Source organism: Podarcis melisellensis, assembly GCF_964234715.1.
Source record: "Podarcis melisellensis genome assembly, chromosome: 1".
Lineage (NCBI taxonomy): Eukaryota > Metazoa > Chordata > Lepidosauria > Squamata > Lacertidae > Podarcis > Podarcis melisellensis.
This window is the reverse complement of record NC_138528.1, coordinates 68,456,059-68,484,048: the sequence shown is the minus strand read 5'-3', so window position 1 is coordinate 68,484,048 and position 27,990 is coordinate 68,456,059. Positions and strand designations below refer to the sequence as shown.

Genomic DNA, 27,990 nt, shown 5'->3' with positions numbered 1-27,990 from the left:
AAAAGAACAGACTTTACTTCAGCTTAAGACCACATCTCTTAAATCCAGCATTTTGCAATATGAGAATTCTAACCACAGGTCCTTAATGGAGGTCAACTGTCTTTAAAAAAAAAAATTATTTTTTTGCGCTTTCCTAGATTCCTGAATCTACCGCTTCCAGTGCATTTATCTGCAGAATAGTTTTGTTGGCAACATGGTGCAACATTTTGTCCAAAGTAAGAGCAAATGAAAGCCATGGTAAAATAATCAACACACTTTGGGTGAAATAAAGAATAATGTGCTGGGGAGTTGAAGCACTGATGAGTTGTTTGTGATGGTTGCACTCCTTCAATGTGCAGCTTCGAGGAATGCAGCCAGCCCCTCAGTGCAGCAAATGTCTTGCCACACTGGCTGTCAAGCGTGGCAGATGGGAAGCCAAGTCTAGGCAAAGCTAAGCAAGCCAACAATGAAGTGAGGCAAGAATGAAAAATGGCACCAAGAAAAAGAAAAACTGAATTCCTCATATAATTATCTGGAGCAGCATGTTTTCTTTGCACTCTGAAAGCAGGGATTTATCAAAGGGAATTTCATGCAGCACATAAAGCATTTCTGCCCGTTAGTCTATAACTAAGAGAACAGATTTGCAACTCAAAAAAAATCTGTTTTTGAGGCATTTTCTAGGCAACACAAATAGCGATTCTCAAGCAGGTGTGAGCTTGCAGACAGACTTGAACAATCTGCTGCTCCTTCAAAACCACAATCCTGGCTGATTTGGGACTGACACTGGCAAGCAGACTGGAAACAGGGGAGATGAATCATTGTTGAAGCTAGTGAGCAGACAACAGTGGCGACTTTCAATTCCCTAGGTTCAAGAGATTGCATTCTTAGCGACAGGGAAGAGCCTGCTTCACCTTAAAAGACAGGTTACAGATATCCGGAGAACTTTGTATTTTGAAGAGTGTTCCATGTATGTGTATACTTATGCTCAAATGAGTATAAGAGCATGAAGAGTTGAGCAGAGGTTGCATCCTCACTGCAAATGTGCACTGATGTACATGAAAAGTGGGCCTAAATGTTAGTAAAGCATGTTTCCAAGAGCATAATTGATTTAAGATACCACTGAGAATTCCCGGAATGACACATTACAGGGCCAGTGGTGCCAAGGACTCTGTATAAGAATGATTGCAGGTTCAAAGTCCTGCCAGTCTCAGGGCTACAGGAGCTGCCTTGGGAATGGCCATAGGTTAGTAGAAAAGCACTCACTTTGCATGCACCCAGGTTTAGTTCACTGCATGTCTGGAGAGGGCAAGAAAAGGCTCCTCCTTGAAACTGCGGGCAGCTGCTGCCAAGCAGCAGAAACCACAAAGAGCTGGATGGATCAATAGTCTGACTAAGGGAACTTCCTATATTCCTAAGGACAAACTCAGTCATCTGTTACCACCCCACAAGGAACTCAGGGGCAGGGCAAGCAGACATGGTCTCACCTGCTCCCGATACATATATTCCCTGAACATGAATGTGCTGTGTGAACTGGGCTACAAACAATGGGTTTTAGCATTTTCTCTAGAATAATTCAGTATTTGCAGATGCATGTCCATAGTAAAACTTTGAAAATTCAATCATGATAATCAAGGATTTAAAAATATGAAAGTAAAATACTTTCAGCCCATATTCATAATAATATAGGACTTATTTTTAAAATGTGGCAAAATTATGATAGGTCAGTGAAGGCCTGCTTTATTGTTATTGAGCAGTTTTCAAGATGGCATTCATAAGAATTGAATACTATGGTTGGGTCCAGTAACTTCCAGAAAAGTCATTTAGGAAAGCTCTCCTTGTACTGTGTATAGAGCTGTCACCCTATTAAAGAAATTTTAATTGATTAATCGTATGAGTTTTAGTTTATTAATCAATTTTTTGAATTTGCAGAAATTTGAATGTAAGTAAAGCAATACTACTGAGGTAGAAAGAAGCATTCTTTCTTCTTCTTTTAAACTTGCTTTCAGACATCAGTTGAATGATGGTGGGTTTTGAATGCTGCTCGTTTATTCTGTTCACTTGCTGAGTTTCCAGAAAGTCATCATATGCAGCTATCACCTTTTATTTCAAGCTAATCTTAAAACAATAAGAAGTTCTCAATTAATTTAGTATATAATTTGAGCTCTTCTCAGACTCCAGAGAAAACCTCTAGTTAACCTCATAAATTACTACTGAGCATCTAACAAAAACATGTTTTTTTAAAAAAGAGAGGAATGGATCCAAACCATAATCATTTTTCTGGACATCCATTAGCTTTGAAAAAGTCTGGACTCTGCTCAAGCATTTGTGACTGACTCTAGCATGCACTATGGGGCCAAATATAAAACAAACCAAAAAAATGAAAGCGGAGGAGAGTTTGGGAAAGGTTGTATGATGTCAAGTCTGCCTCTAGCACTAGACTACAGTGAGCTTCTATTGCTAAGGTGGGCTAAGAAGCCCAAAAGGAAACACCTGTAGCCTCTAGTAGGGATTTTTGGATCCAGATCAGACCCTTACAATTCCTGTGGGACTTTACAATAAAACAATCATTTTAAAAATCCCCACTAGCAATGTTGTTTAGTCTAATGTGTTCTGCTTAGTGATGTAAACAAAAGAGACTGGATCCAACAACAACTTCTTTCCTATTTTTCTTTTCAATATAAATTGATTTCAGTGGAATTATCTAATGGCAAATTATGGAGAGGGGGGACATATTATCCTGGAAATGTGTGCAAAGTGCATTCAGGACTATAGCTTAAGCATATGAAAATGTGAGTGGAGTAAAACCAATTATTGTTGTTGTTGTTGTTATTTAGTCGTTTAGTCGTGCCTGACTCTTCCTGACCCCATGGACCAGAGCATGCCAGGCACTCCTGTCTTCCACTGCTTCCCGCAGTTTGGTCAAACTCATGCTGGTAGCTTCGAGAACACTGTCTAACCATCTCGTCCTCTGTCGTCCCCTTCTCCTTGTGCCCTCCATCTTTCCCAACACCAGGGTCTTTTCCAGGGAGCCTTCTCTTCTCATGAGGTGGCCAAAGTATTGGAGCCTCAGCTTTAGGATCTGTCCTTCCAGTGAGCACTCAGGGCTGATTTCCTTAAGAATGGATAGGTTGAATCTTCTTGCAGTCCATGGGACTCTGAAGAGTCTCCTCCAGCACCATAATTCAAAAGCATCAATTCTTTGGCGATCAGCCTTCCTTATGGTCCAGCTCTCACTTCCATACATCCCTACTGGGAAAACCATAGCTTTAACTATACGGACCTTTGTTGGCAAGGTGATGTCTCTGCTTTTTAAGATGCTGTCTAGGTTTGTCATTGCTTTTCTCCCAAGAAGCAGGAGTCTTTTTGATGTTAGTTTTTTTGATGTTGAGCTTCAGACCATATTTTGCACTCTCCTCTTTCACTTTCATTAAAAGGTTCTTTAATTCCTCCTCGCTTTCTGCCATCAAGGTTGCGTCATCTGCATATCTGAGGTTGTTGATATTTCTTCCGGCACTCTTAATTCCGCTTGGGATTCATCCAGCCCAGCCTTTCGCATGATGAATTCTGCCCTCCCACAGTAATTCTAATTAGAATACATACATACTGCGGGATCGCACCCCCCAGCCACGCCACCACACCAGATCACCCTCCCCTCCCGGCCGGGCGCGATCACCACTGTGTGGATCACCCTACCCCCTGGGCAGATTGCCCGCCCCGCCCCTGGTTGCACAGCACTGCTCCGGGTGCCTGAGCGGCTAGCTCCGCCGCTGGTAGTAACAATGAAGGTGTGGATAGTAGTTGACAAGAATATGTGCCTTAGTTACACAGCATTATTTTCAAATATAGTAATAGGGTAGAACTAAATACTCACACAGCAAGAACCAGGCAAACACATCTAAAGGAGCCACAAAGTGCTGTAGGAGTGGACGATGAGCAAAGGGGGAATAAAGAGAAAGAAAACCTTCAACAAATTCCCGCATTGCAGGGGGGTTTGGTCCCTTCCAACTCTACAATTCTCTAATTCTCTGAACTCTGTCATAGCTGTATTCACAGGACTCCCTGAAGAACTCAGGAGGCTGAGACAGAACACGCTGACACAATTATGCCAAACCATTCCAGTGCTAAACTGTGGGTCAGAGTCAGGCAAATGTCAAGCTGCCACCTCATCAAGACATTCACCAGCTACAATGTGAGTTATCAAGGCCATGGGTACCCTGATCTGAGAGGAAATGAGGCACAGGATCAGCTACTATCGCAGTAGAAATAAAAGTTTGACAGCAAAATAAAAGGCAGCTAGCGTTTTAGCACGTTTGACAATTCTCTTACAGTTAGAACAAATACTATGCAGAGCGGAGCCTCAGAATGTATCACCAGACCAGCTCCTTCGGCATTTTGATCCCTTCACTGTCTTTCAGAGGCAGGTGAAAACATTTCAAAAAGTTTTTCCTTTGTAAAACAACACATGCCATTACAGTGGTACCTCAGGTTACAAACACTTCGGGTTACAGACTCCACTAACCTGGAAGTAGTACCTCAGGTTAAGAACTTTGCCTCAGGATGAGGACAGAAATTGTGCTCTGGTGGCACAGTGACAGTGGAAGGCCCCATTAGCTAAAGTGGTGCTTCAGGTTAAGAACGGTTTCAGGTTAAGAATGGACCTCCAGAGCGAATTAAGTTTGTATCCCGAAGTACCACTGTATGTGGTGCTTTTAAACTGTAAGTCTGCTATTTTGATCTTCTTAATGCTTTGTACTATTTTAAAAGCTTCCATATTTATAATGAATTTTGATTGACTTTATTTCACAACTATAAGTTACCTTGCATATTTCTGTGGAAAGTAATTTCAAAACGCAGTCAAACAACACTCCCATGCCACAGTAGGGGTGTTGTCGTAATATTAATTCTAACTAGTTACAGCCATATAATCTGAAAAGATAACCAGTCCTTAAATACTGCAATAAAGCAAAGTAGAACAATTCTCATATCTGAGTTAGTCACAATATATTGCTCCTTTTTAAAAAAAATATGGAATAAGACACCTGTGCACCAATGCACAGAGCTATAATAAACCCAGTCTTAAACTCCATACCTGTGAGAAGAACTATCTGATATATGTGCATGCACTGTGTGTTTAATGGGACCCAATGGTTTCATAAGTTATATATCAACAAGAAATCATTGAGTTTCTAATTACAGACCTAGTATTAATAGACCTCTGAGGAAAAACAAGGAATTTTAATCAAACACATTCCTCTCAAAGAAATATACTAGGATATAACTTTTTGGGCTTCAAGTTTGCATGAATGGGAAGGATACCAGCATGGAAGATGAATGTATTACTATGGATCCTAGTTTTATCACTAAATAGAAGTGGGAGCTGCAATACAATGTTGCTGTGGAGTGCTGCTGTTCAGGATTGCAGCACTCTGCGGCCATTGAACATGCTCAGCTCGTATTCAACTGTTACTGAGGTTCACAGCCTTAGAATTTGTTTTCTAAATATTTGTGTACTTCTACACACTCTGTATCATCAGCAACAGCAGCACACAACAGGGAGAAATCATCATTTCTCCCTGTTGCGTGCTGCTGTTGCTGTTTTGGCTACATAAAGAATGACAGTCACACAGTCAAAACTAAAGGGAATGATTCCATTATAAATCAATTCATCATTATTAGCATTTTGGCAAATGGTACTTGTCAGGGTTTCTGGGAGAGAGGAGGAGATGACAGAGGAGACGGAGAGCGAGTGGGAGGAGGGGCAGAAGGATGAGGAAGAAGATGACGGAATTCTGAGGGAATCCACGAGTCTGAGCAGCGAGTCAGAGGATTCTCAAAAGGGGGTTACCTTAATCAAGCAAAGGGGAGGAGAAGGGAGAAGCGGAGAGGAGCCCAGTGGAAGACAGAGGAAGCAAGAGACGTCTCAGCCGGAACGGAGTAAAGGGGGTGGAGTCGTCAGCCTCTCGGAGGGAGCAGGATTAGGAGAGAACAGAGAGAGGGGGTTGGAGCAGGGTGTTCAGCCGGAAAGGGTGGAGAGCAGAGCAGGGGGTGGTGTAGCGGTCGAAAGAAAGGTCAGCAGCAACGTACGCGCGCCAAGTTCAAACGTAGAGGCGCGCGGAAGTGGAGAGAGCTCAGGGGAGGAGCCCGGCCCTAAAGCCAGAAAGAGGGGGGAAGAGGCGGCAGAGGATTCAGCCTCAGGCGAGTCACGGAGAGAGGGAACCCAGGGGGGCAGGAAGACCCTGCGGAAAAGAAAGGAGAGGAAGAGGTGGTCTAGAGCCAGGCTATTAAGTTGGTGCGGAAGAGGGGAGGAGTCAGAGGGGACTTCAGCGGTCTAACGTGGCAGACGTACGGCCACAATGCTGAACTGTATGAGAAGCAGAAATCTTCAATAAACTTTTCCTGTAAATAAGCTGCAACGGAGTGAGGTCTCTTGTGAGCTGGGACCAGACCTGGGTGGCCGGGACAGTAAGTCCCCTCTCTCCAAGCAAAAATTTTTTTTTGCGAAGCTCACGAACGGGAGCAGCCATGAGCGCTGAGGAGCAGCTGGTTGCATTGCGGAATCAGGTTACCGCTCTCACATCGGCAGTCATTGCTTCGCAGAAGAAGAATGACGACTTGGAGAAGACGTGCCAGGATTTGCAGGCAAGGTGGGAGCGCGCGGACAAGGCGGGGGCCCCAGGATCCAGAGCGGAGGGCATTGCGCTTGGACGGAGGGGGGGTGCCCTAGTTCCGCATTTTAATGGCAACTTGCAAGACTATCCCAATTTCAGAGCGGACGTTGTATATGCACTGCACTTACTCCGTCACGATTTTAAAGATGAGGAGGAGAGAGTGGGGTTCATTGTTTCGCACCTGCATGGGGAGGCCAGGGCTTGGCTACGCAATTTGTGGCGCGAAGATGGACCGGCCCGTCGCGATTCAACTGCGTTCATCAAAGCGATGGATTCTTGTTTTCAATCCTCTGTGGATGTGGACATTGCGCGCCGTCAAATGCACGGGCTGAGGCAGGGGAAAGCGACTGTGCGCCAATACCACTCTAAATTTTTTGCATTGCTCACCGCCTTAGATTGGCCAAAGGACAGTAAACCGGTCAGAGATCTTTTTTGGGAGGGATTGAGCCCCCCCATCAAGGATGAGATCGCTAGGGGGGACAGACCCCAGACCCTAGAAGACGTGGTGCAACGGGCTTTAGCTCTTGGAATTCGACATGAGGGGCGTCCGTGGCATGAGGAGGACGGGCCCCAAGCGCGTGCGCAAGCAAGGACTCTCCCTTTTGGGCACAGGGACTTCAGCCGTGCGCACCCCTCGCCAATGGGGAAGGACAGAGAGGAGCCAATGGAGATTGGTGGTGCTAGGGCTCAGAAGCCATCCCAGAGCCCTGTCCCTGGTGCAGCCAAAGCGAAGCCTCCTAGAGGAACCAGGAAGTGTTACATCTGTGACAGTGCGCACCATATGGCGAAAGAGTGCCCCCAGAGGCTCCAGAAGCACACTGCAGCGCTGGCAACTGTAACAGCAGAGGTGCAACCAGGGGAGCAGCTTCAGGGAAACGACAGTGCCTGGCTGGAAGCAGAGCTACTGGGGCTCAGCCAGGCGGATCTGTAGACAAGCCCCCAGCATCACTGCAGAGCGTGGACCCTTTGCCTCCCAAACCGGCAGTTCTGCTCACAGCAACACTCCAGTTGCCTGATGGGAGACTCCTCGAGGTTCCAATAACGATCGATTCGGGAAGCAACGCCGACTTCATGGGACTGCAGTTCGTTAAGCAGCACAACATGGCGCTCCTGCCTGCAACGACGCCTCTGAACGTGGTCACGGTGGACGGCAGGAAGTTGCTGGGGGGGCAAGTGGTGCAGCAAACCCCTCCCATGATGATGCAGATTGGCAACCATCGAGAGCTTATTAGTTTCAATGTCACCCACTTATCGGACACACCCATCGTGTTAGGCATGAGTTGGCTGGAGAGGCACAGTCCCGCGGTTGCGTGGTACCAGAGGCAGATCAACTTTTGTTCATCGTATTGTGCTCAGCATTGCTTTCAGACCGATCAGGGAGGAGAAGCTGAGCAGCCATTGCATCTGGGTATGGTGCAAACAGTGCCTCACAAGTACCAGGACTTCTTGGAGGTTTTCTGTGAGAAGGAAGCTGACAAGTTGCCGCCTCATAGACCTTACGACTGCGCGATTGATTTAGTGCCAGGGGCGCAATTGCCTGCTGCCAAGCTGTACTCCATGTCGGAGGACGAAATGCAAGAGCTTCGGGAGTTCATAGACCATAACCTCAAGCGCGGTTTCATCCAGGAATCTAAAGCAGCGGGAGGCAGCCCTGTTTTCTTTGTGAAGAAGAAGGACACGCCCCAAAAAAGGCTTATAGTGGATTACAGGTTCATCAACAGCTTGACTAAGCCCAAAGCTTTCCCCATGCCCAAGATTGACGACCTTTTAGCGACCGTCAGGAGGGGCAAGATTTTCACCAAGCTGGACCTACGTGGAGCTTACAATCTCATCCGCATCCGGAAAGGAGATGAGTGGAAGACCGCCATGTTCACCCCTCTGGGCACATACGAATACAGAGTCATGCCTTTCGGCCTCCAAAATGGCAGCCACGTTTTTCAAGCATTTATGCACCACGTGCTAGCAGGTCTCCTCTACAAAAAGTGTGTCTGCTTTCTCGACGATATCCTGATTTTCTCGGAATCGCCGGAGGATCACGATAAGGACGTGAGGGAGGTCCTGCAGAGGCTGAAGGAACACAGGCTGTACGCCAAGTTGGAAAAGTGCCAGTTTGATGTCAGAGAGGTTGATTTCCTTGGCTACAAGTTGTCCGACGAGGGACTGGCCATGGACAGGGCTAAGGTTCAAGCGCTGTTGGACTGGAAAAGCCCTCGAAATCGGAAAGAGGTCCAGAGGTTCATCGGCTTTGCCAATTTTTACCGCAAGTTTATTAAAGGTTTTGCGAACGCGACGGCGGCGATCACTGACACCCTCAGTTCCAAGAAGAAGAAGTTCGTCTGGACCGAACAAGCGGAGCGGTCCTTCCGGACGCTTAAGGGTCTTTTCGCCTCCGAAGAGCAGCTGCTCCACGTGAATCCCGGCAGACCCATGCGGGTAGAGACCGATGCGTCGGATAGAGCGGTTGGGGCCGTTCTTTTGCAAGAGGATTCACAAGGCAACTGGCGACCGGGTGCGTTCTACTCCCGGAAGCTCAGCAAGACGGAGCGCAATTATACCATATGGGACAGGGAGTTGTTGGCCATTCATGCAGCTTTCAAAGCGTGGCGACACTTCTTAATAGGAGCCAAGCACACGGTGCAGGTCCGCACGGATCACAAGAACTTAGAGTATTGGCGGACGGCTAAGTTGCAGACCCAGCGACACATGCGCTGGGCGGAGTTCTTTGCGGACTTCGACTTCAAAATAGAATACATCCCAGGAGACTCCAATGTTATTGCAGACGCGCTGTCCCGAAAGCCGCAATACTTGGAGGAAGCAGCTCCAATCGCAGCAAAGCACATTTTCGCACCGCAGGCGTGGACGTGCGCTACCATCGCAGTCGACCTGGACGCGGTGCGACGCGCGTTGCAAAGGGATCAGTTTGCACAGTCTAAGATGGAGGAGCTACGCGGAGGGTCGCGACACAACGATGAGTTTCAATTACAAGATGGACTTTTGACTCGTAAGGGTGCCCTTTACGTGCCCACCGACGATCTTCGAGCCAAGGTTCTGCAACAGTTGCATGACGCCCCTAGTGCAGGCCATTTCGGCAAAGAAAAGACGATGGAGTTGGTGGCTAGAGACTTTTGGTGGCCCCAGATGAGAGGAGAGGTGGCGGACTACGTCGCCAGGTGTGATATCTGCCAGAGGTCCAAACCAGTGCACCAGAAGCAGGCGGGATTGCTAGAACCGCTGGAGACACCGCAGCAACCATGGGAGAGGGTAGCGTTGGACTTTGTTACAGACCTGCCCAGCTCCAGAGGTAAGACGGCGGTGTTAGTGGTGGTGGACTTGTTCACCAAGATGGCGCACTTCATCCCTTGTGCCAAGGTGGCGACGGCAGAACAGACCGCAAAGCTCTTCATCGATCACGTCTTCAGAGTGCATGGACTTCCGCAGTCCGTCTTGTCCGACAGGGGGCGCCAGTTTGTTTCCACTTTCTGGCGAAAGCTTCTGGGCATCTTGCACGTCAAAATCAACCTGACATCGGCGAGGCATCCACAAACCAACGGTCAAGCGGAGAGGGTCAACGCGATCATGCAGCAGTACCTGCGGTGCTACGCCAACCAGCGACCTGCGGCGTGGGTGGACTATCTGCCGATGGCTGAATTCGCCTACAACAACACGAAACACGCTTCCACCGGGGTGACGCCTTTCTTCGCGAACAATGGCCGTCATCCCAGAACCTTCCCGAGATTTGCGGCACCAGGAGGGGGGGGGCCTCAAGATGCCGACCAGTTTGCAGCGGAGTTGCAAGAGGTGCACGAGGAGCTGCGGAGACATTTGGAGCTGGCAAAACAGGCGTATAAGGTGCAGGCCGATAAGCACAGGAGGGCGGGAGAGGACATCCAGGTTGGGGACTGGGTGTGGTTAGCAGCCCACGCGATGCCGGCCAGGTCATTGGCCAAGAAGAAGTTAGGACACAGGCAGCTAGGGCCATATCAAGTTGAGGCTAAGATCAATCCGGTGGCTTTTCGTATAGCCCTTCCGGAAGGTTCCAGGGTGCACCCGGTCTTTCATAGGTCGGTGCTCACTCCCTACAAAACCCCACACAGGTTTCAAGAGTCAGGAGCACCCCCAGAGCCACGTAGGAGGGCGCCTGAGAGGGGGGAATCGCCAAGACCAGAACCTCTTAACGAGGTCACAGAGATACTGGACTCGAGATGGGGGGAGGAGGGAGTTGAATATTTTCTCGCCAGGGAGGGCACACCAGCCGCTGCTAATAGTTGGGTGCCAGGCTACGAGTTAGACGAACCCCTTTTGAAAGAAGAGTTCCATGCACTTTTCCCACATAGACCCATGCCAGCTGAGTACTTTGATGACTGGCTTTTCACACCCACATTGTCAGATGGCACGTTCAGGGGTTTCTCTTCCCCCGAGGAAAGAACACCAGAATCAAGCCCGCCCAGGGGATCGTGCTCGGGGGTGGACACGGAAACCCCTTATTGGTGGGAGGAGCAGCCAGAGGAGGAATGGCGTAAGAGGTGGCTGATAGGTCCTTGGCGGGCAGCACCGGAGGAAGTAGCGATGGAAGCAGAGACTGAGAAGCATTTGGGGGAAGAACCCGACTTCGAATACACTTACACAGAACTGCCAGCAGAGAACATTGACGTAGACGACCTGTATCCTGAGCCTACCCCCGAAGAGCCGCAGTTTCCACAACCGGTCCCCGGCGAGCGGGAGGGGGGAAGGGGGGGCTTCGAGGGGGGGATGGATGTCAGGGTTTCTGGGAGAGAGGAGGAGATGACAGAGGAGACGGAGAGCGAGTGGGAGGAGGGGCAGAAGGATGAGGAAGAAGATGACGGAATTCTGAGGGAATCCACGAGTCTGAGCAGCGAGTCAGAGGATTCTCAAAAGGGGGTTACCTTAATCAAGCAAAGGGGAGGAGAAGGGAGAAGCGGAGAGGAGCCCAGTGGAAGACAGAGGAAGCAAGAGACGTCTCAGCCGGAACGGAGTAAAGGGGGTGGAGTCGTCAGCCTCTCGGAGGGAGCAGGATTAGGAGAGAACAGAGAGAGGGGGTTGGAGCAGGGTGTTCAGCCGGAAAGGGTGGAGAGCAGAGCAGGGGGTGGTGTAGCGGTCGAAAGAAAGGTCAGCAGCAACGTACGCGCGCCAAGTTCAAACGTAGAGGCGCGCGGAAGTGGAGAGAGCTCAGGGGAGGAGCCCGGCCCTAAAGCCAGAAAGAGGGGGGAAGAGGCGGCAGAGGATTCAGCCTCAGGCGAGTCACGGAGAGAGGGAACCCAGGGGGGCAGGAAGACCCTGCGGAAAAGAAAGGAGAGGAAGAGGTGGTCTAGAGCCAGGCTATTAAGTTGGTGCGGAAGAGGGGAGGAGTCAGAGGGGACTTCAGCGGTCTAACGTGGCAGACGTACGGCCACAATGCTGAACTGTATGAGAAGCAGAAATCTTCAATAAACTTTTCCTGTAAATAAGCTGCAACGGAGTGAGGTCTCTTGTGAGCTGGGACCAGACCTGGGTGGCCGGGACAGTACTGTTATTTGTTTGTTTGTTTGTTAGGAAAAAGATCAAGGATTATTGTTCACACTGTGTGTAAGACGGTTGTTAAAGTAGGGGTGGAATCTCCACTTACATGCAGAAATTCTGAGTAAAAGACTGATACACTGAAGAGAGGTTTTGAAGTTGGAATAAAGAGAAATAAAACTTTGTCAATCCAGTTTGAAGAATCACAATGCTGTGAACAGGCATGCACCCAAACTACTGTGATCAATGGCATTGTGGGAAAAAGGTAGCAGGCACTTTCATGCTCTGTTGGTAGTCACATAGTGATTCAAAGTGGATTTATTTATCTGTAATTTTGGACTGCAACTCTTCCTCCAAGGAGCTGGGGTTGTTGGCTTCCCCAGAAGTGTTATTTGGCCACTGCTGAGAATAGGATGCTGGCTAAAATGTACCCTCTACCCAATTCAGCATAACTCTTATGTCTGTTTTCTCTCAACTATTTGTGAGATACTGACCTGCCCAAGTCTATCCATAAGCTTCACAGCGCACCAAAACACACACACACACACAGCATAACTAAACAAAATCATGTCTCACTATTCCACCTGCAACCCTCTAGACAGCTTGGGAGAAGATAGATTGAAAAGTTTTCAGAGTTTTATATTCTAAATTAGTAACATTTAAAAAGAAGGCAGACTTGCAGCATATTCAGTTTACTTGTCCTTCTTTGATCTTGCAGTAAAGGGTGAGAAATCTTATAAATAAATAAAAGAAGACATAGGAAATCACCTAAAAATAAGAGCCTCCGCTCTTATTGGACACGTCTTTTGGACACGTCTTGATAACTGGGGGAGGGGAACTTTTTACATATAGTAACTCAGCTGGCTATTTAAGCCAATTTTATTAGAAACATCTTAGAGTGGCATGGCAAGGCAAGATAAAATACGCTAGAAATCCGAAAACTAATGCTCAAATAACACCCAAACAGTTCTTTCTGTCTAGAACTTCTAATTATACAGTTGTACCTTGAAAGTCGAACGGAATCCGTTCTGGAAGTCCGTTCAACTTCCAAAATGTTTAGAAACCAAAGTGTGGCTTCTGATTGGCTGCAGAAAGCTCCTGCAGCCAACTGAAAGCCGTGGAAGCCGCACCAGACATTTAGCTTCCGAAAATCATTTGAAAACTGGAACACTCACTTCCAGGTTTCAGTCGTTCAGGAGCCGATTTGTTCAGGAGCCATGGCATTCAAAATCCAAGGTAGGACTGTGTATCACTTATAAATGATAAATAGTTCTTTATAATTGAGGCTTCAACTCAGTGTTTTGGGATAATAGGAAACTTCCTGATATGAGTTCAGACCATTGGCCCATCAAGCCTAGTATTGTTGACACTGACTGGAAGGCTCTCCAAGGTTTCAGAGCAGAGTCTTTCCCAGCCCTTCCTAGAGATGTCAAAAATTTAACCCAGAACCTTGTACATGAAAAAACATGTGCTGTACCACTGAGATAAAGCCATTCCCCAAATTTGTGCATTTGGGAATTGCTGCTTCAGAAAAGTCACAAAATCATAAAGGGAAAAAAGGCATGGAAGATAAAGAAAGGTGTCGTTGCCAGTGCCAATTAATCAGTATTTTAAAAGCACCAGTTTCCATTTATATATCCTCTTAAAAACTTCACTCTTAGCCTATATTTCATATGATTTATACCAATAACAAGGATAGGTATACACATCCAGAATATAAAACTTAAGAGTGTTTGTGTGCATAGATGATAGATAGATAGATAGATAGATAGATAGATAGATAGAGGGGTGCGAGCTCCTGGGGCTGAGCCCTTTAGGGACCCCCATATATTTTGGGGGTAGAGGCCGCCCCCTCCCATGTCTGCAAAGCACATTGCAGCTCTAGCGGCCATCTCCTCCTCCTCCTACAGCGGAGGGGAAGGAGAGCCAAAGCAGCCTTCCACCTGTGGCGGCACCAGGAGGAACAAAAGAGGAGTCGCCTGCCATTGAAGCCATGTGGCTGCCATGTTTGTCCCAACCTCCTGCTATCGCTTGCATGACATCACACACATGACGTTGGCATCTTCAACTGCCCTCTCAAGCTGGCACCTCTGGATGGATAGATAGACAGATAGATAGATAGACAGACAGACAGATAGATATGAAAGTGTTAGACATTTTCTTTGGGTGGCAATATTAATCTGCTGTTCTCTGTAGGTGTTAGAAGTGGACAGCGGGGATGAACTTTTAGTCACAAAAATACAATATAGCTGGCAGAGAAAAGAGATGAGTGCTGAGGAAGGTAGCTGCTGCAGATGAGTTTGCACAGACATCCTCTAAACATAAGCCAAAAGCCACCTCCTACAGGAACCACCCTGCTGTTTAATAGTTCTGCAAGCTCTGCATCTATTTTTCCTTCTATATTCTCTAAGCCCACAGTGGGTGCCCAGCCAAAGTCTTCACAAACAATGATTTACGCCATGAAAAACATGGTGATGGCTAACCAAGTAATCTGTTTCCAATAAGACTGCTCAGTGAGGTTTAAAGGAATCAAGACCTCCTGCCTGCAGTCTGCGTATAATGTGCTTGCTCTGACGTTTCAGCCCATTTACCCTTCACTTAACGGCTTCTTGCTGTTGTACAGCAGGACACATATTCAACAAGTCACTGCCTGACCACAATTGCTCAACGTCAAGCAGCTATTTTGTGTGCTGCAAGAGGTCCTTACCTACAATGTCTTCGTAGGCATTCTCTTCTAAAGTGCTCTTAGATCCAAACTTGTGCTGGCTTTCAGTTCCATTCTCACTTGGGGAGGGAGGGTACAAGGACTGGAGGCTTGAAGCATCTTCAAACTCAAAGGATTTTCTAGAGTGGAGAAAATGTAAAGGGATAATTTTCTGATTGCCTAATTAACAGTGCTTTAAAGCTCAGTGCAAATATTGGGTGGCATTCAACTAGGTTTTACTCAGGCAGACCCATCACAATTAATGGACCTAACTAAGTCCTTGTTCATTAATTTTAATGGGCCTGTTCTGAGTAAAGCTTAGCTGAATGCCACCCATAATGCTAGCAAGGATTAAGGTATACTCTTCCTCCCTGAGTCTCCCCCGTCCCACACACACACCGCATCTGATTCTATGATGAAATTATTTGGTTAAACATAAAGAACAAATCGGTGACTGGACTGTTGGTTAAAGTTAGGTCTGTATCAAATCTAAAAACATACATCCACATTATCTCGCCACACTTAGAAAATACACAAAATACTGAATTACTTATGTATCAGACCTGTGAAGTACAAACCATGTGATTTGTCAGATTGTGATTTTGCCATAACCCCAAGCTGGTGGTAGTTAAACATTAAAGACAAGTTTTTTGAGGTTTTCAGCCAACATGATGAGATTTTCAACACGGATTCAGCACCTGCCCTGTGGAACACCCTCCCACCAGATGTCAAAGAGAAAAACAACTACCAGACTTTTAGAAGACATCTGAAGGCAGCCCTGTTTAGGGAAGCTTTTAATGTTTGGTGGACTATTGTATTTTAATATTTTGTTGGAAGCCGCTCAGAGTGGCTGGGGAAACCCAGCCAGATGGGCGGGGTATAAATAATAAATAATAATAATAATAATAATAATAATTATTATTATTATTATTACACTACATTTTCATTCTTGTTTTGCATATTTTGTGCTAGCCCATGAGCTGAACATACATTGACAAAAATAAATAAATACATACATACATACATACATACATACATACAGATAGCGCTTAACTTAAGGCAGGGATAAGAAACTTGTGGTCCTCCAGATGTTGTTGGACTCCCAATTTCTATCAGCCCCAGCCAGCATGGCCAATGATCAGAGCTGTAGTCCAACAATATCTGAAGGGCCACAAGTTCCCCATTCCTGACTTAACAGCTGTGGTTTCCTTGGACCTCTCCAAAGTCCTGAGAATCCTGCCTTTCTCCTCTGGGCACTTGTTAGCTGCTGGCCACATCCTGTGATTTATTCGGAACTTCCTGCTTGCAGCTCATCATTCCAGGCTTCATTCAACATTTTTGCACTTCTCAGCCATAGCAGTATGGAACACACCTCAGTGGCAGTGAACATTACATTTAAGTTTCTGTCCATTTCCTTTCTATACCAAAGAGACATTATGCAAGGGCAACATATATAAGGCCATGAGAGATTATTGCTTCAAGACAGCACTTGCATGTGGCTCTGTTATGCAAGCACTGAGATCATCAATGGGTTTACAATTCAGCATCCCGAGAATCACAAATCATCTTTCTAAAAAATAAGCTAATTTGTGTAATTTGTACAGATTGCAGAACATGGGTTACATTACTGCAGTTTGTTGTTTTGTCTGTTTTTTCTAGTGCAGAATACATACAGCCTAGACATAACACCAAGAGAATTTGTATCCTCTCTGCTCAAGAAAAAGGCACATTTGGGCCAGAGTCAGTCAGTATAAATTGATTCCAGTATGGCTGATCCACTGGAGACAGACACCAAGGGCTATTGAGGAAAGTGGTTAGCCGTAATTTTAAAGTCTAACATTATATTTACATATATATGCTATAAGCCGCCCAGAGTGGCTGGGGAAACCTAGCCAGATGGGCGGGGTATAAATAATAATAAAAATTATTATTATTATTATTATTATTATTATTAGCATCAGCATCATCACACAAATGATGTGTAAATGGCAACAAGGGACCATTGTTAGTTTTGCAGGTGGAAGACCCAGGTTCAAATCCCCTCAGCCATGAAACACACTGGAAGGCCATAGCCTACTTCATGGGATCACTGTGAAGAAAAATAAAAGCAGTAAAGCACTTCCTACAATGTACATTCAAAATTGCTCCTTATTTAAGAACTCTCCAATTCCACAGATGGGAGACTACAACTTGTATTTTTCCTTTTAGTCATGGTGGTTGTTGGTAAAATAAAAGTTCTTCTGGCAGCTGAATCTGTTAGAAGATTCATGTCCCTTTTTTTGCTGCAAATGGCAAAACCCTGATTAGCAGGATACAAGAGGCAATGATTCTACAACACAAAAGCTGTAGCCTAATTAGGACTGTCTTTCATTCTTATCTGCTGAGATTGTGACCTTAAAAGGAGATGCATCTTGAGAATATATGACAAGCAGCTTTCCATCTTTACCTATTTTGGGATTTTCTGTGGAAGCGTGACTCTTTTTTCTGCCTCCGGGTGACAGGGGGAGCAGGAGTTGACGGAAGAGGGGGAGGAACAGCAGCCAGAGGTGAAGGAGGTAGGCCATTGCTTGGTTTACTTTTATGGTTCTTGTCAGCTTCATACTCGAAGGTGCGTTTGGGCTTGGGCACAGGGTTTACCGCTGTGTTCGCCAAGTTCTCAGGAAGCAGCTTAGGACCAACAGGACTAACTGTGGCATTGAGTCCTTGTGGCATTTTACTAGTTTTATCAGTCTCTGTGGGTGTCTCTGGACTACTCCCACAGATAACACTCCCTGCTTTACTATCATTTGTGTTCTCATTCAAGTCCTCCACAATACCCGAAGTCACAGACTTTTTTCTTCCTCTGTCAACACTATAGCAGCTACTGGGCAACTGAGGAAGACCCCTGCCTGGCTGTTCTTTTAAAGCCTGCTCAATCTTCTGTATTCTGTTCAGCACGGCAGAACTCTCTTTTCTTGCGTTCCCCTTGAAGAAAGCATTTGCCGACTCACTCCTGCTCGGCCTCTTTTCAAACCTGTGGCAGGAATCTCTGTCCAGGAATTCCTCCTCCTCTGTTTCTGGGTAGGAGCATTCGGAAAACGTTCTGCTCATCCTCCGGAACCCTTTGTAGTCAAATGTCTTCTCGCTGCAGGGAGAAGGCAACATACTAGGGCAAGTCTCACTGCCTGACCTGTCCCCAACATCCCTCTTGTCCAAGCATACACTCATCCTAGGGGAAGGTTCTTTCCGACATTCCCATTCTGATATCTTCTGCCTGATATCGAGTGCTTGGGAATGGACGCTGACCCTGCTGAGGGAGAGGTTCCGGAGGTTCGCTGCAGACCCCAAGGAGAGAGTGCTCCGTGTAAGCTGGCGGCTGCCTACAGCTTCTCCATCCTGAGTCTCCTTGGAGGCCTCCTTTTGGTCTTCAGTCTGAAAAAGAGAGAGCCTTTTGTCCAAGCAGCCAATGCTGACAGTTTTGAGGGGGTGATTTAGAGATTCGGTGTCTGAGGGGGAACTTGAGGTGCTTCTCAAGGTAACTCCACAGTTAGTCCGGTCCTTGAGGAGCACCCTGGAGCCAGAAACTTTGGTCAAACTACTGGAGCGGCAGGAATCCTCACTGTCGCTGAGGGGATATGTTGGGCTTCTTGGTTGGTATAGAAGAGGCGGTGGAGAGACTGATTGACACCTGGAAGTAAGAAGAAAAATACTAATCAGCTACCTGGCTACCTAGATTTTACTCAGCTCTTGTTTCTAAGGCCAAACGTTTGGAGTAGGCCCAACTTAGTAGACTTTTCTAAAATGGTTTCTGAAAGTGCACACATTTGATACTAGAATAAAGACTTTTTATTCCCCCCCCCCTTTTTTTAATACATGGTCCACAGACAGCACTGGCAAAGACATTTTGCTGCCTGGAGCAAAAGACAAGATGGTCCCTACCCCACCCCAGTCTATGCACAGAAGCCCACCATACTGGCAGCTGAATCTGACTTCAAGACTTGTGATGAGACTGTGCCTCCTTCATGCCTAAGGGCAGCAAGGCAGCTTAGGGGGCACAAGGTAGGCTGCATAACATAACACTGATGGTACACTTTTAGGTATTACTCCTTCCTATATGCATGGATTGGTTAGTCCTCATTCCCCTATTTATACACTCTTTGTGTACTATGAATATCAGTTGTTACATTCTTTGCTCTGACATAGTTGGACCAGTGGCCATTTTGTAGAGTTGGCAGTTGAAGAGAGCTCTGGAGGACAACTTAGCACATACTTAATGCTTTTGAGTGTTCAATCCACTTCACATTCATAATCTCAGAAATTCTTACAACAATCCTGTAAAGCAGGGCAGTATTATCTCTGTACTTCGTATGAAGGATAGTGTCTTGCCTAAGGCCACCAAGTGAGTTCACGGCTGAGGTAAAAGTCAAACCTTCCACTCTGCTCAAACTAACATTTTAAATTTGTATCAACTAGTAACATTGAGGGGACACAGGTGGCGCTGTGGGTTAAAGCCTCAGCGCCTAGGACTTGCCGATCGAAAGGTCGGCGGTTCGAATCCCTGTGGCGGGGTGCGCTCCCGCTGCTCGGTCCCAGCGCCTGCCAACCTAGCAGTTCGAAAGCACCTCCGGGTGCAAGTAGATAAATAGGGACCGCTTACCAGCGGGAAGGTAAACGGCGTTTCCGTGTGCGGCTCTGGCTCGCCAGAGCAGCGATGTCACGCTGGCCACGTGACCCGGAAGTGTCTCCGGACAGCGCTGGCCCCTGGCCTCTTAAGTGAGATGGGCGCACAACCCCAGAGTCTGTCAAGACTGGCCCGTACGGGCAGGGGTACCTTTACCTTTACCTTTAGTAACATTGAACTTTTCCTCCTGACACAATGAACAGGAAGAATATTTCTCTCCAGGTCATATATACAGTAATATTTACAATCAGAGATCTTTTTTTGTCTTCTGCATTTAACACAGATATTTGAAACCTCTTATTTCTCATTTTGCTTCTTGCTTGCCTCACAAAATGCAAAAGTAATTCCCAAGTCATCATAATTTCATATTTGTGGCAGGAGAATGAAAAGCCAGAGTGTATGTTATAAAAACAAATGCATTTATTATTTATTCATTTATTTATTAAATTTGTCAGTCACTTCATCATGCCCAAGGCAACCCAAAGCAACTTATCCAAACGTCACTTACTTTGTGATGTTTTAATTCCAGGATGGGGAACCTGTTATTATCCAGCTGCTGCTCAACTCCAACTCCCATCATCCCTGATCTGAGCCATGTGAATGGGGTTGATGGGAGTTGGTGTCCAGGAACAAGTGAACAGTCCTAGGCTCCTCATCTTTGTTTTAGCTTATCCTAAAGATAAGATACCACAGTAGAGGTATCTACTGTGAATTTAGGGTTTTTCCTCATGGAGTAACATGGCTGCCTACAATTTTATAAGTTTCGTTACTTAGTGATGTTAAAGTTAGTCCTAATAAAGGTACTATTCTACTCATACTTTGGGACTTTATCCAATGAGTTTTCAGTATAATTGAGAAAATATAAATATAATCATTCATTTGCTAGGGGAGAAATGAGCAATGATATTCTCTATATATATCCTTAATTCTTTTGTGAACTGACTTGTGCCATATACCATAATCTAGTTTTTAGATCTCATTAATGAGGGGGATTTCCTTGTTACTTGAGCCTGGTATTTACTGGAAATAGAAGCGAGCAATGACTTGGTGAAGGGGACCGCCTAAGGCACTGTCGAGAACCTTCTTTTAGTTCACTGGGCTTTTTCTTTTTTCTGTGTGTTCAACATTTTTTTCTACTTTTTCCTCTTCACTTCAGAGCTGCAGGTAAGTAATTTAAAACGCCAATATGTACAATGATCCATGGTTTTGCTTTATCAGGCTGTGTACACATTGCTGGCTTAAATTGCAGCTTTGTCATTATTATTCTCAGTTTAGATCGAAGCTGATTTGGGGAAGAATTCATCAAAATGCAGTATTCCCTAAGAAATGACAGGATAGATATAGGATAGATATGGATGTTTTGTGTACAACCCTTCCAAAACCAGCAGTTGGGAGTGCACAGGATGCAGAATAAGCAGAAGTGTGTACACAGTAATAAATTTTGCAAGCAGGTTTTACCAAGTACATGTGTTTGAGAACCACCTGTGAAACACACATGCACTACCAAAAGGAATTAACAAGATGGAGGTGGGCGTAGAAAGAGGGTTTGTTGCACCAGAACACCAAATCCAGTTCCATTGTAGAACCTGAATTTGAAGGCATGCAACTGAGACAGCAAAATAGAGACAGCCTGCACAGTCCTAAACATCTTTTCTCAGAAGCAAGTCAGACTGTGGTTATTTGTTAGTCATATTAGACTAGATTAAAAATAAAGGTGCAGTTAACCTTTTATTCTGGTCAATTTGCTCTAGCCTTTGTATAGAGATAAACCTACATCTACCTAGGTTTGTGAACACAATTACTAAGATGATCAAGAGGTAAAATGATTTTGTGCAAGACTCTCAGAAAGGTAAATCAAGATCCCATCTTTTGTCCTGTAAGCATCAGAAAAAGATTGATTTCTAGCCAACAAAGCCCTATTTGTTCAACATGGTAGGAAAGTGTGATCCCAACCTCTAGACACACAGCCTTCCAAAACAATAAATATGGGTCCTAGAAAACCCATATTACTCACCTAATTGCAGCCACAACTTTAAAATAACACAATAGAAAGGAGTAAACCCACAGATTGTATTATAAAATGGTTTCTATTTACCAAAAGAGACTATTTCTGGCTATCAGTTCTGAATTATTGTTGTTGTCATTGCAAGTATTGTTATTTTGTGATTTCTTTCCTGGTAAGGAGAGAAAAATATACATTGGCTCAAAAGAAACAAAAGCACCTTATTCATGTAGTATCCTGATTCTGAACATTAGGCTTTACCATCACATTCGGCTTATTAAAATCTGTTTAAAGTGTTATATACAATGAGAATCTGAAAACCTAGCAGGCATGAAAATTAGTGAATAAAAGTGTAAAAAACAAACACCACCCTCTCACTCACTGTGCGATTGCAATAAACTTGAAGGACAGTCACAGGTAGTTGAAAGTGGTAGTGCTGAAATAGCAAAATGACTTTATAACAGTATTGTGGCTAGACATAGATTTCAACACTGAATCATCTGATTCTGTCTCAACATCACCTTTTCAGCAGACACCAAAGAAAAACAACAGCTCAAAGCTTAACTTTGTTCTCTCAAAGAACTCTTAAACAATGGACATGTACAAGGAAGTGCTTTCCCCCTTTTTAGTTCAGCTCTATTATGCAAAGTTGCATGGTTTAAGAAAGTTTAACTCTACAGCATAAGCCTCGCCCAGGTTCATCACAAAACAGTATTGCTTCACTTACCCCTATTCTGTGGCTCATGAAAAAATACCTTTCCAGCTTGCTCTTGAACTTTTTGTTAACTTCCACTCTTTTCTTTAACTCCAAAGTCCAATACAGTATTTCCCACACTGCTTTAATCTCCAAGCTAGTAATTGTCCCATACAATTCTCTTTCATTCCCAGGATGAGAAAGGATCCTTTTAGCAAATGCCACAACTCTTTACAAACAAAATTGTTGTCATTGTTAGGAAGAAAATGAAGTGGTTAATTTGAGAAACTAACATTCCATATATATGAATCAATATATATATATATATATACACATCAATAAAAGCAAGAGCCCAATTGTTTACATACACCTGAAAAACAGGCAAAGGAAAAGACTTGCATCAATAATAATAATATTAATGTTTTGCAAGGGCTGTGTGGGATTCAAATGTGTAGAGAATGAATACAGATGGAGGAGGGGGAGGATGCAGGGAATGTACTGAGGAAAAATTTCTTCGAATGTCAAGAATGTACAGCAGGGTGATGTGTCCTACTCTGTTCACCAGCTGTGAAGAGACAAAGAGAAGAGCTGTTCACATGTTCCCTATTTCCAAACAAAGACAGTACAGAGAGAGGCATCCACTCTAGGCAGCTACCCAGTCGATGCTATACAGGGCTGGTATTTGTCACCAAGCCATTATAAGTAGCTGTGAGCTTTCTTGCTTGGAAAGCGGGATGGCAAGGTGTGGAGAGAGAAGACACCAAAAAGATATGCTTCACATGTCTACCTGTTTTGATGCTAAGTCATAAGCAGCCAAATAACAAAAAGTGTGGGGTACAGGAAACACAAGCAGCAGGGAGAGAGGATGAAGCCCTCCCCAGGTGTAGTAAGCAGGCAAACAAAATGAATTGTAGCTGTTGCCCAGCCAAAGCTGAAGCTAGATCTGGCAGATTTTCTAGCTGATACCTGCTCAGGAGAAGTCACCCTGGAGTCTGGAAAAACACCAAATTCCTTAGAAGTTTTCACTTTGCTAACCCAACTGGCTTAGCATCAGGTAAGTAGAACAAGCATCCCTCCACACATGCCTGGTTCTAGACAAGCCTTCCACAGCCCAATACCTTCATCCATGACTATTAGCTATAGTGCTGTGGATGGCAGGAGTTAGTAGTCCACATGGAGAAGGCTGTTCTTGTCAAAGTAATTCTCCTAACACCACTCTACATGCCCCCTTCAGTCATGACATGTTGCTGAGGATGCTGTAGTTATAACAAAACATAGAGTGGACTAGCAGGCCTGCATAACAACTACTTGTGCTCCTCAATGCATTTGTGAATTCAGCACAGAGGTCCTAGCTTGAGTTGAGAAGATGTCTTTGATAGATTTTGCCCAGAGTTCTTGGGGTCCTTCTGAGTGGTCTTCCAAGTGCTATAATAGGAAGAAGACTGATGTAGTTCCCTTATATACAAAAGCCTCTGCAATATGGCTGTCAAGGATACTCCAGTAACAGAAAATGTGTACTAGCAGTAATGGGGAAACAATAAAGTGTGCTAATAATTTTAAGGATAAACGCTAGCAGAAACATTTAGTTGTACAGCCTGCCAAGCATCTTAAAATACAGAGGATCTTGCCTTCTACAAACAAACCAAAGAAAAAAACCATCATTTATGAGAACCAAAAATAGAACATTGTGCAGTAGGTTTGGAGTAATGAGATGAAGACCAAAAGTTGACCTCAGTTATGGGCTCCCCAGAGAACATAGGCCAACAGCAGGAAAAGAAGAAACCTTTAAAACTCAAAATACACATCCCATAGAACACATTCTTAAGCAAAACAGAAGCAGGCCAGGCAACAACATATTTCAAGTGCAGTGCCCATTCCACTACTGCAAATCTGGCTGGAGTACTGTACTACAAGCACTGTGGACCAACTATACCTGACAATTCAACCCTGCCCTATGGGAATCCCTTGCAGATGACCGCAGTGCCTGGAGAAAGGCAGTCAAGTCATGTATCCATAGCGGTGACCAGAGGAGAAATGATTTCTGGGCAGAGCGCAGAGAGAAGAAATGCCATAGTGCATCTGCAGCAGCACAACTGGACACTTTCATCTGCTGCCCCAGCTACAACAAAACATGTCACTTTGGTATCGGTCTCTACAGCCACAGCAGGCTCTGTAACCTTCCAGCAGTTTGAACTCTCCCTCAAAGGCATATTCCTGCAGTGTCTCCTGAGACAAACGGATGCCAACTGACTGCAGGTCAGGCTGGAGTACTACAAGCATTGTGGACTAACTGCTTCTGAGAATGGCACAGTTGTCAGAAGTTAGGAGTAGTTGTAGCATACCCAGAACTATCTAGTTATGCTAACATACTGGCTCATATATTACACAGAAGTGGGCATAAATTGAAGAGTCACTTGCACTTTTCCTTTCCACACTTTTACTGCAGTTCTTGAAATTGGACTCTGATCGCACCTGCAGAATATTCCATGAGTCCTGGGGGTTCACTGGGGCCCACAAATCTCTGCAATTGCAGCAGAAGTTGAAAGCTTGCTCTATTTCTCTGCTTCTGTGTAATTTATGAACCACCCCTGAGTTTTGCTCAAAATTGTCCAAATTCATGTTAAATATCAGGTTAAACATGCCCTTTGATAGTTTTCAAATTTCCAATTCTATCAAATTTATTCCTTTCAATGCTTAAAGGAAGAGAATGGATATTAATGATACCTGGGGAATGCCACCTTAAAAAAAAGAAAACCTTGCCATTGATTCTGGCATTTCCTTTGAGAAGGGCTCTATGGAAATGTTATGGTAAAGCTGAACATAACTTTCAGGAATATAGAGACGGCCTATATTTTAAGTTGAACAGATCAGAATCAACTGCTGTAAAGGAGTTTTATACATTCAAATATGAGGCCAACATGGTTGATTATTGAAGTGATCACTTTTCTTAGCTCCATGACAAGCTGGAACTAGCCATCGCAGGAGCCATGTGGTTTCCATCAAGATAGCAACATCACATTTCTTCCTCCTCCTCTTCCATAATGTCTAGTGAATCTAAAAATGCAAGATGCGATATCGACATGCTTGATGTTTTCCCATCCAAACCCCACTGCATTGGCTGCTGCTACTTATGAAGGTAGGAAAACTTAGCACACTGAAATTGCCTACCTACCAACCTACCACTTAATATAAAAAACAATGAAGCAATTTAAAATAGGAAAGCAATATAGTAAGACAAAATTAATCCACAAATATCAAATTACTGAGCAGTAGAATCCAGAAATAACAGTTAGGAAATGGTCAGACAAAAAGAGACATTACGTCACAAAACTTGAATCAGACATTAGAAGGAGTGGGAGAATGAGAAATGAGGCTTCTGCTTTCAGTGGTAGCCACATGGCTCTCATAATACCTAATTCAGCCTAAGCTGATTTGATTATCTTTGCTAAGTTTTGTGAATATCTAAGGAAACAACTCATTTTTCTAGTAGAGACACTTCTTTTTCTGCCTGCATTTGAAAAAGAAACACATACAAAACCCCCCCAGACAGCCTTCATGCAAATGGATGCAAAGAAGTGCCTGGCTCCTGTTGTACCTGTGAATGCTGATGACGAAAGAGGAGAGTTAGTCATCTCCATCTGCCCTCATCTTCTTTACCAAAGAACAGCTGATTCTCCAGGAAAGTCTCCTCCATGTTATGAGTCAAGTCATGGGAGACCAGCTTGAGGGAGAAAACTAACCACATAAAATAATGAATGATGCAATAAGTATTTCCTGTGCCTGCCTCCTCATGTTTCCCTCTGCGCAGAACATGACCAGATTATCCTCACAAATTTGTTTTTGCTTCTGGAAAGGAAGTGGCTAAGAAATTGCCTGGGGAGGTGAGGCTAGTGGCAGTAGTCGAACAGGTTTCTCTCCTGTCTTCTGCTACTTCTCATTTGTTTCCAAGCCAGTCAGTGTCTTCGAAGCCAGTCAGTATAGGTCACAGATAGTTATGACAAAGCAGTGGCAGGGTTGTGCTGAAAACCTTATCTCAGAAAGTATGAAGCAATTACTCAACTCGCTTTTGTCAGTAAATGAGTCTTCTAGTAGGTAGGAAGGAAGGAAGGAAGGAAGGAAGGAAGGAAGGAAGGAAGGAAGGAAGGAAGGAAGGAAGGAAGGAAGGAAGGAAAGCTTGCCTACAAGACAGGTAACTAGGGTCTTACAAACATTTAAGGTAACTTGTGAGCATTCAGCTTGGGGGGAAAAATAATCAAAAGGGGGCGGACATCCACTAAAAAAAGACTTTAGAAATGCCACCCGTCACTGAACCCAATGTATGCGTGACTGGCTTAGCACGTTTTCCCTGGAACGTAAACCCCACACAAGTTGAGAGTCACCTGTACATCGATGAAGCTCTTCGATATGAAACATACATGTGGTTTTACTATGGTGTATTTGAAATGGAATGATATTTGCACCCCAGGTTCAATGATATTTGAACCTTCCTAACTCAATATTTAATCTCAAACCTTTTCCCTCTCATTGGTTTTCATGAGTAATGTGTGATCCCTGTCCACAACATCATCAAGAAGATGCAGGCTGTAATCTTCCATGTAGGTGACTAGAACTAAGATCACTCAAATCTTCTCCTGAGCATGCGTGCCCAATTACAGGTATGGGCTTATTCTTCTCATACCCACTGAAATACACACAGATGTACATTGAACTGTTTAACAGTCTCGGGAAGCACACAGCATACCTGTCAACTTTTCCCTTTTTAAAGAGAAATCCTATTCTGAATAAGGAAATTTCCCTTAAAAAAGGAAAAACATTGACAGCTATGGCACACAGTGCCCTTGCAGAATTGTATTTTATTGGGGGTGTAATCTTCAACATATTATTGACATAATAATAGTGCAATAGTGATGGGTTTGTTCTACTTTTTTTAGTTGTTCTGCAATGCTTCCCCAATGTTACCACACTACTGTTGCACAGAAGAGCTACAGCACAACAAAAGTAGGACAAAAAGAGAGAGAAGTGTGCTGGCTCTTGTTTTTGTATGTCTATATGCATCCTATTTGCATATGAATTCTAGTTCACAGATCACCAACACAGTACCCAGAAGGACACTTGATGCCACAGAGGCCTTCTCTGTACACCTGCTAAAATTAGAATTGAAAGGGGCCTTCTCTTGTAGCCAATAGCTATCTTCTTTGAAGTGCAATACAATGGAGGGTGGGTGCTACAACAGGGGAGGGTAAGGGTTAACCCTTCCCTTCCCAGCTGTGACACACACATACACACCATGAATTGCCAGTTGTAGTTAGGCTTGGAAGGATGTAGCTGAGGAGGGCAGGCTAACACTTTTCTCCCAAGCTTCTCTCTCAGTGAAGATCACACTTTCCCCTGCAAAGTCAGCATGCTTGCATGTGCTTAGCTGCCATGCATGCATGTGGTGTTCATGCCAGTCTCTCCAGTTTTCAAATGGGCCCATGAGCCCAAAGAGGTTGGTGAACCCCTATTTTAGCTGAATGGGGATTTTTTAATAATAAAAAGCTAGCACAAATTGGCATACTGCCTACTTTCAGCACATCTCTTTAAAACCAACTATTTTGTTCAACTCTACAGCCAATTTTTGAACGATCAACATCTTTGTTAAAATAATAAACCTCTTTTGTCACTCATCCCAAAATATGACAAACATGCATTTTTCTATTAATTTTGGGTCATAATGTCTGGCCAAAAACCTACAAGTCCTACTAGTATTTGTAACAGAAGACTGTGATT

At 44.7% G+C, this 27,990-nt stretch overlaps 1 protein-coding gene across 5 annotated transcripts in view; it reads right to left on the bottom strand.

Annotated features, from left to right (window-relative positions):
- Window positions 1-27,990, bottom strand: part of DENND2B (DENN domain containing 2B) — a 158,711-nt gene that overhangs the window by 48,656 nt on the left and 82,065 nt on the right. For 3 of the 5 annotated variants that reach the window (XM_081918166.1, XM_081918165.1, XM_081918167.1), the window contains 2 exons: window positions 17,312-18,532; window positions 14,869-15,005 (listed from right to left, as the gene is read on the bottom strand). In XM_081918166.1, coding sequence (XP_081774292.1) covers window positions 14,869-15,005; window positions 17,312-18,532 — 1,358 coding nt within the window. The remainder of the gene's footprint in view (window positions 1-14,868; window positions 15,006-17,311; window positions 18,533-27,990) is intronic. The other 2 variants (XM_081918168.1, XM_081918169.1) reach the window with 1 other exon arrangement.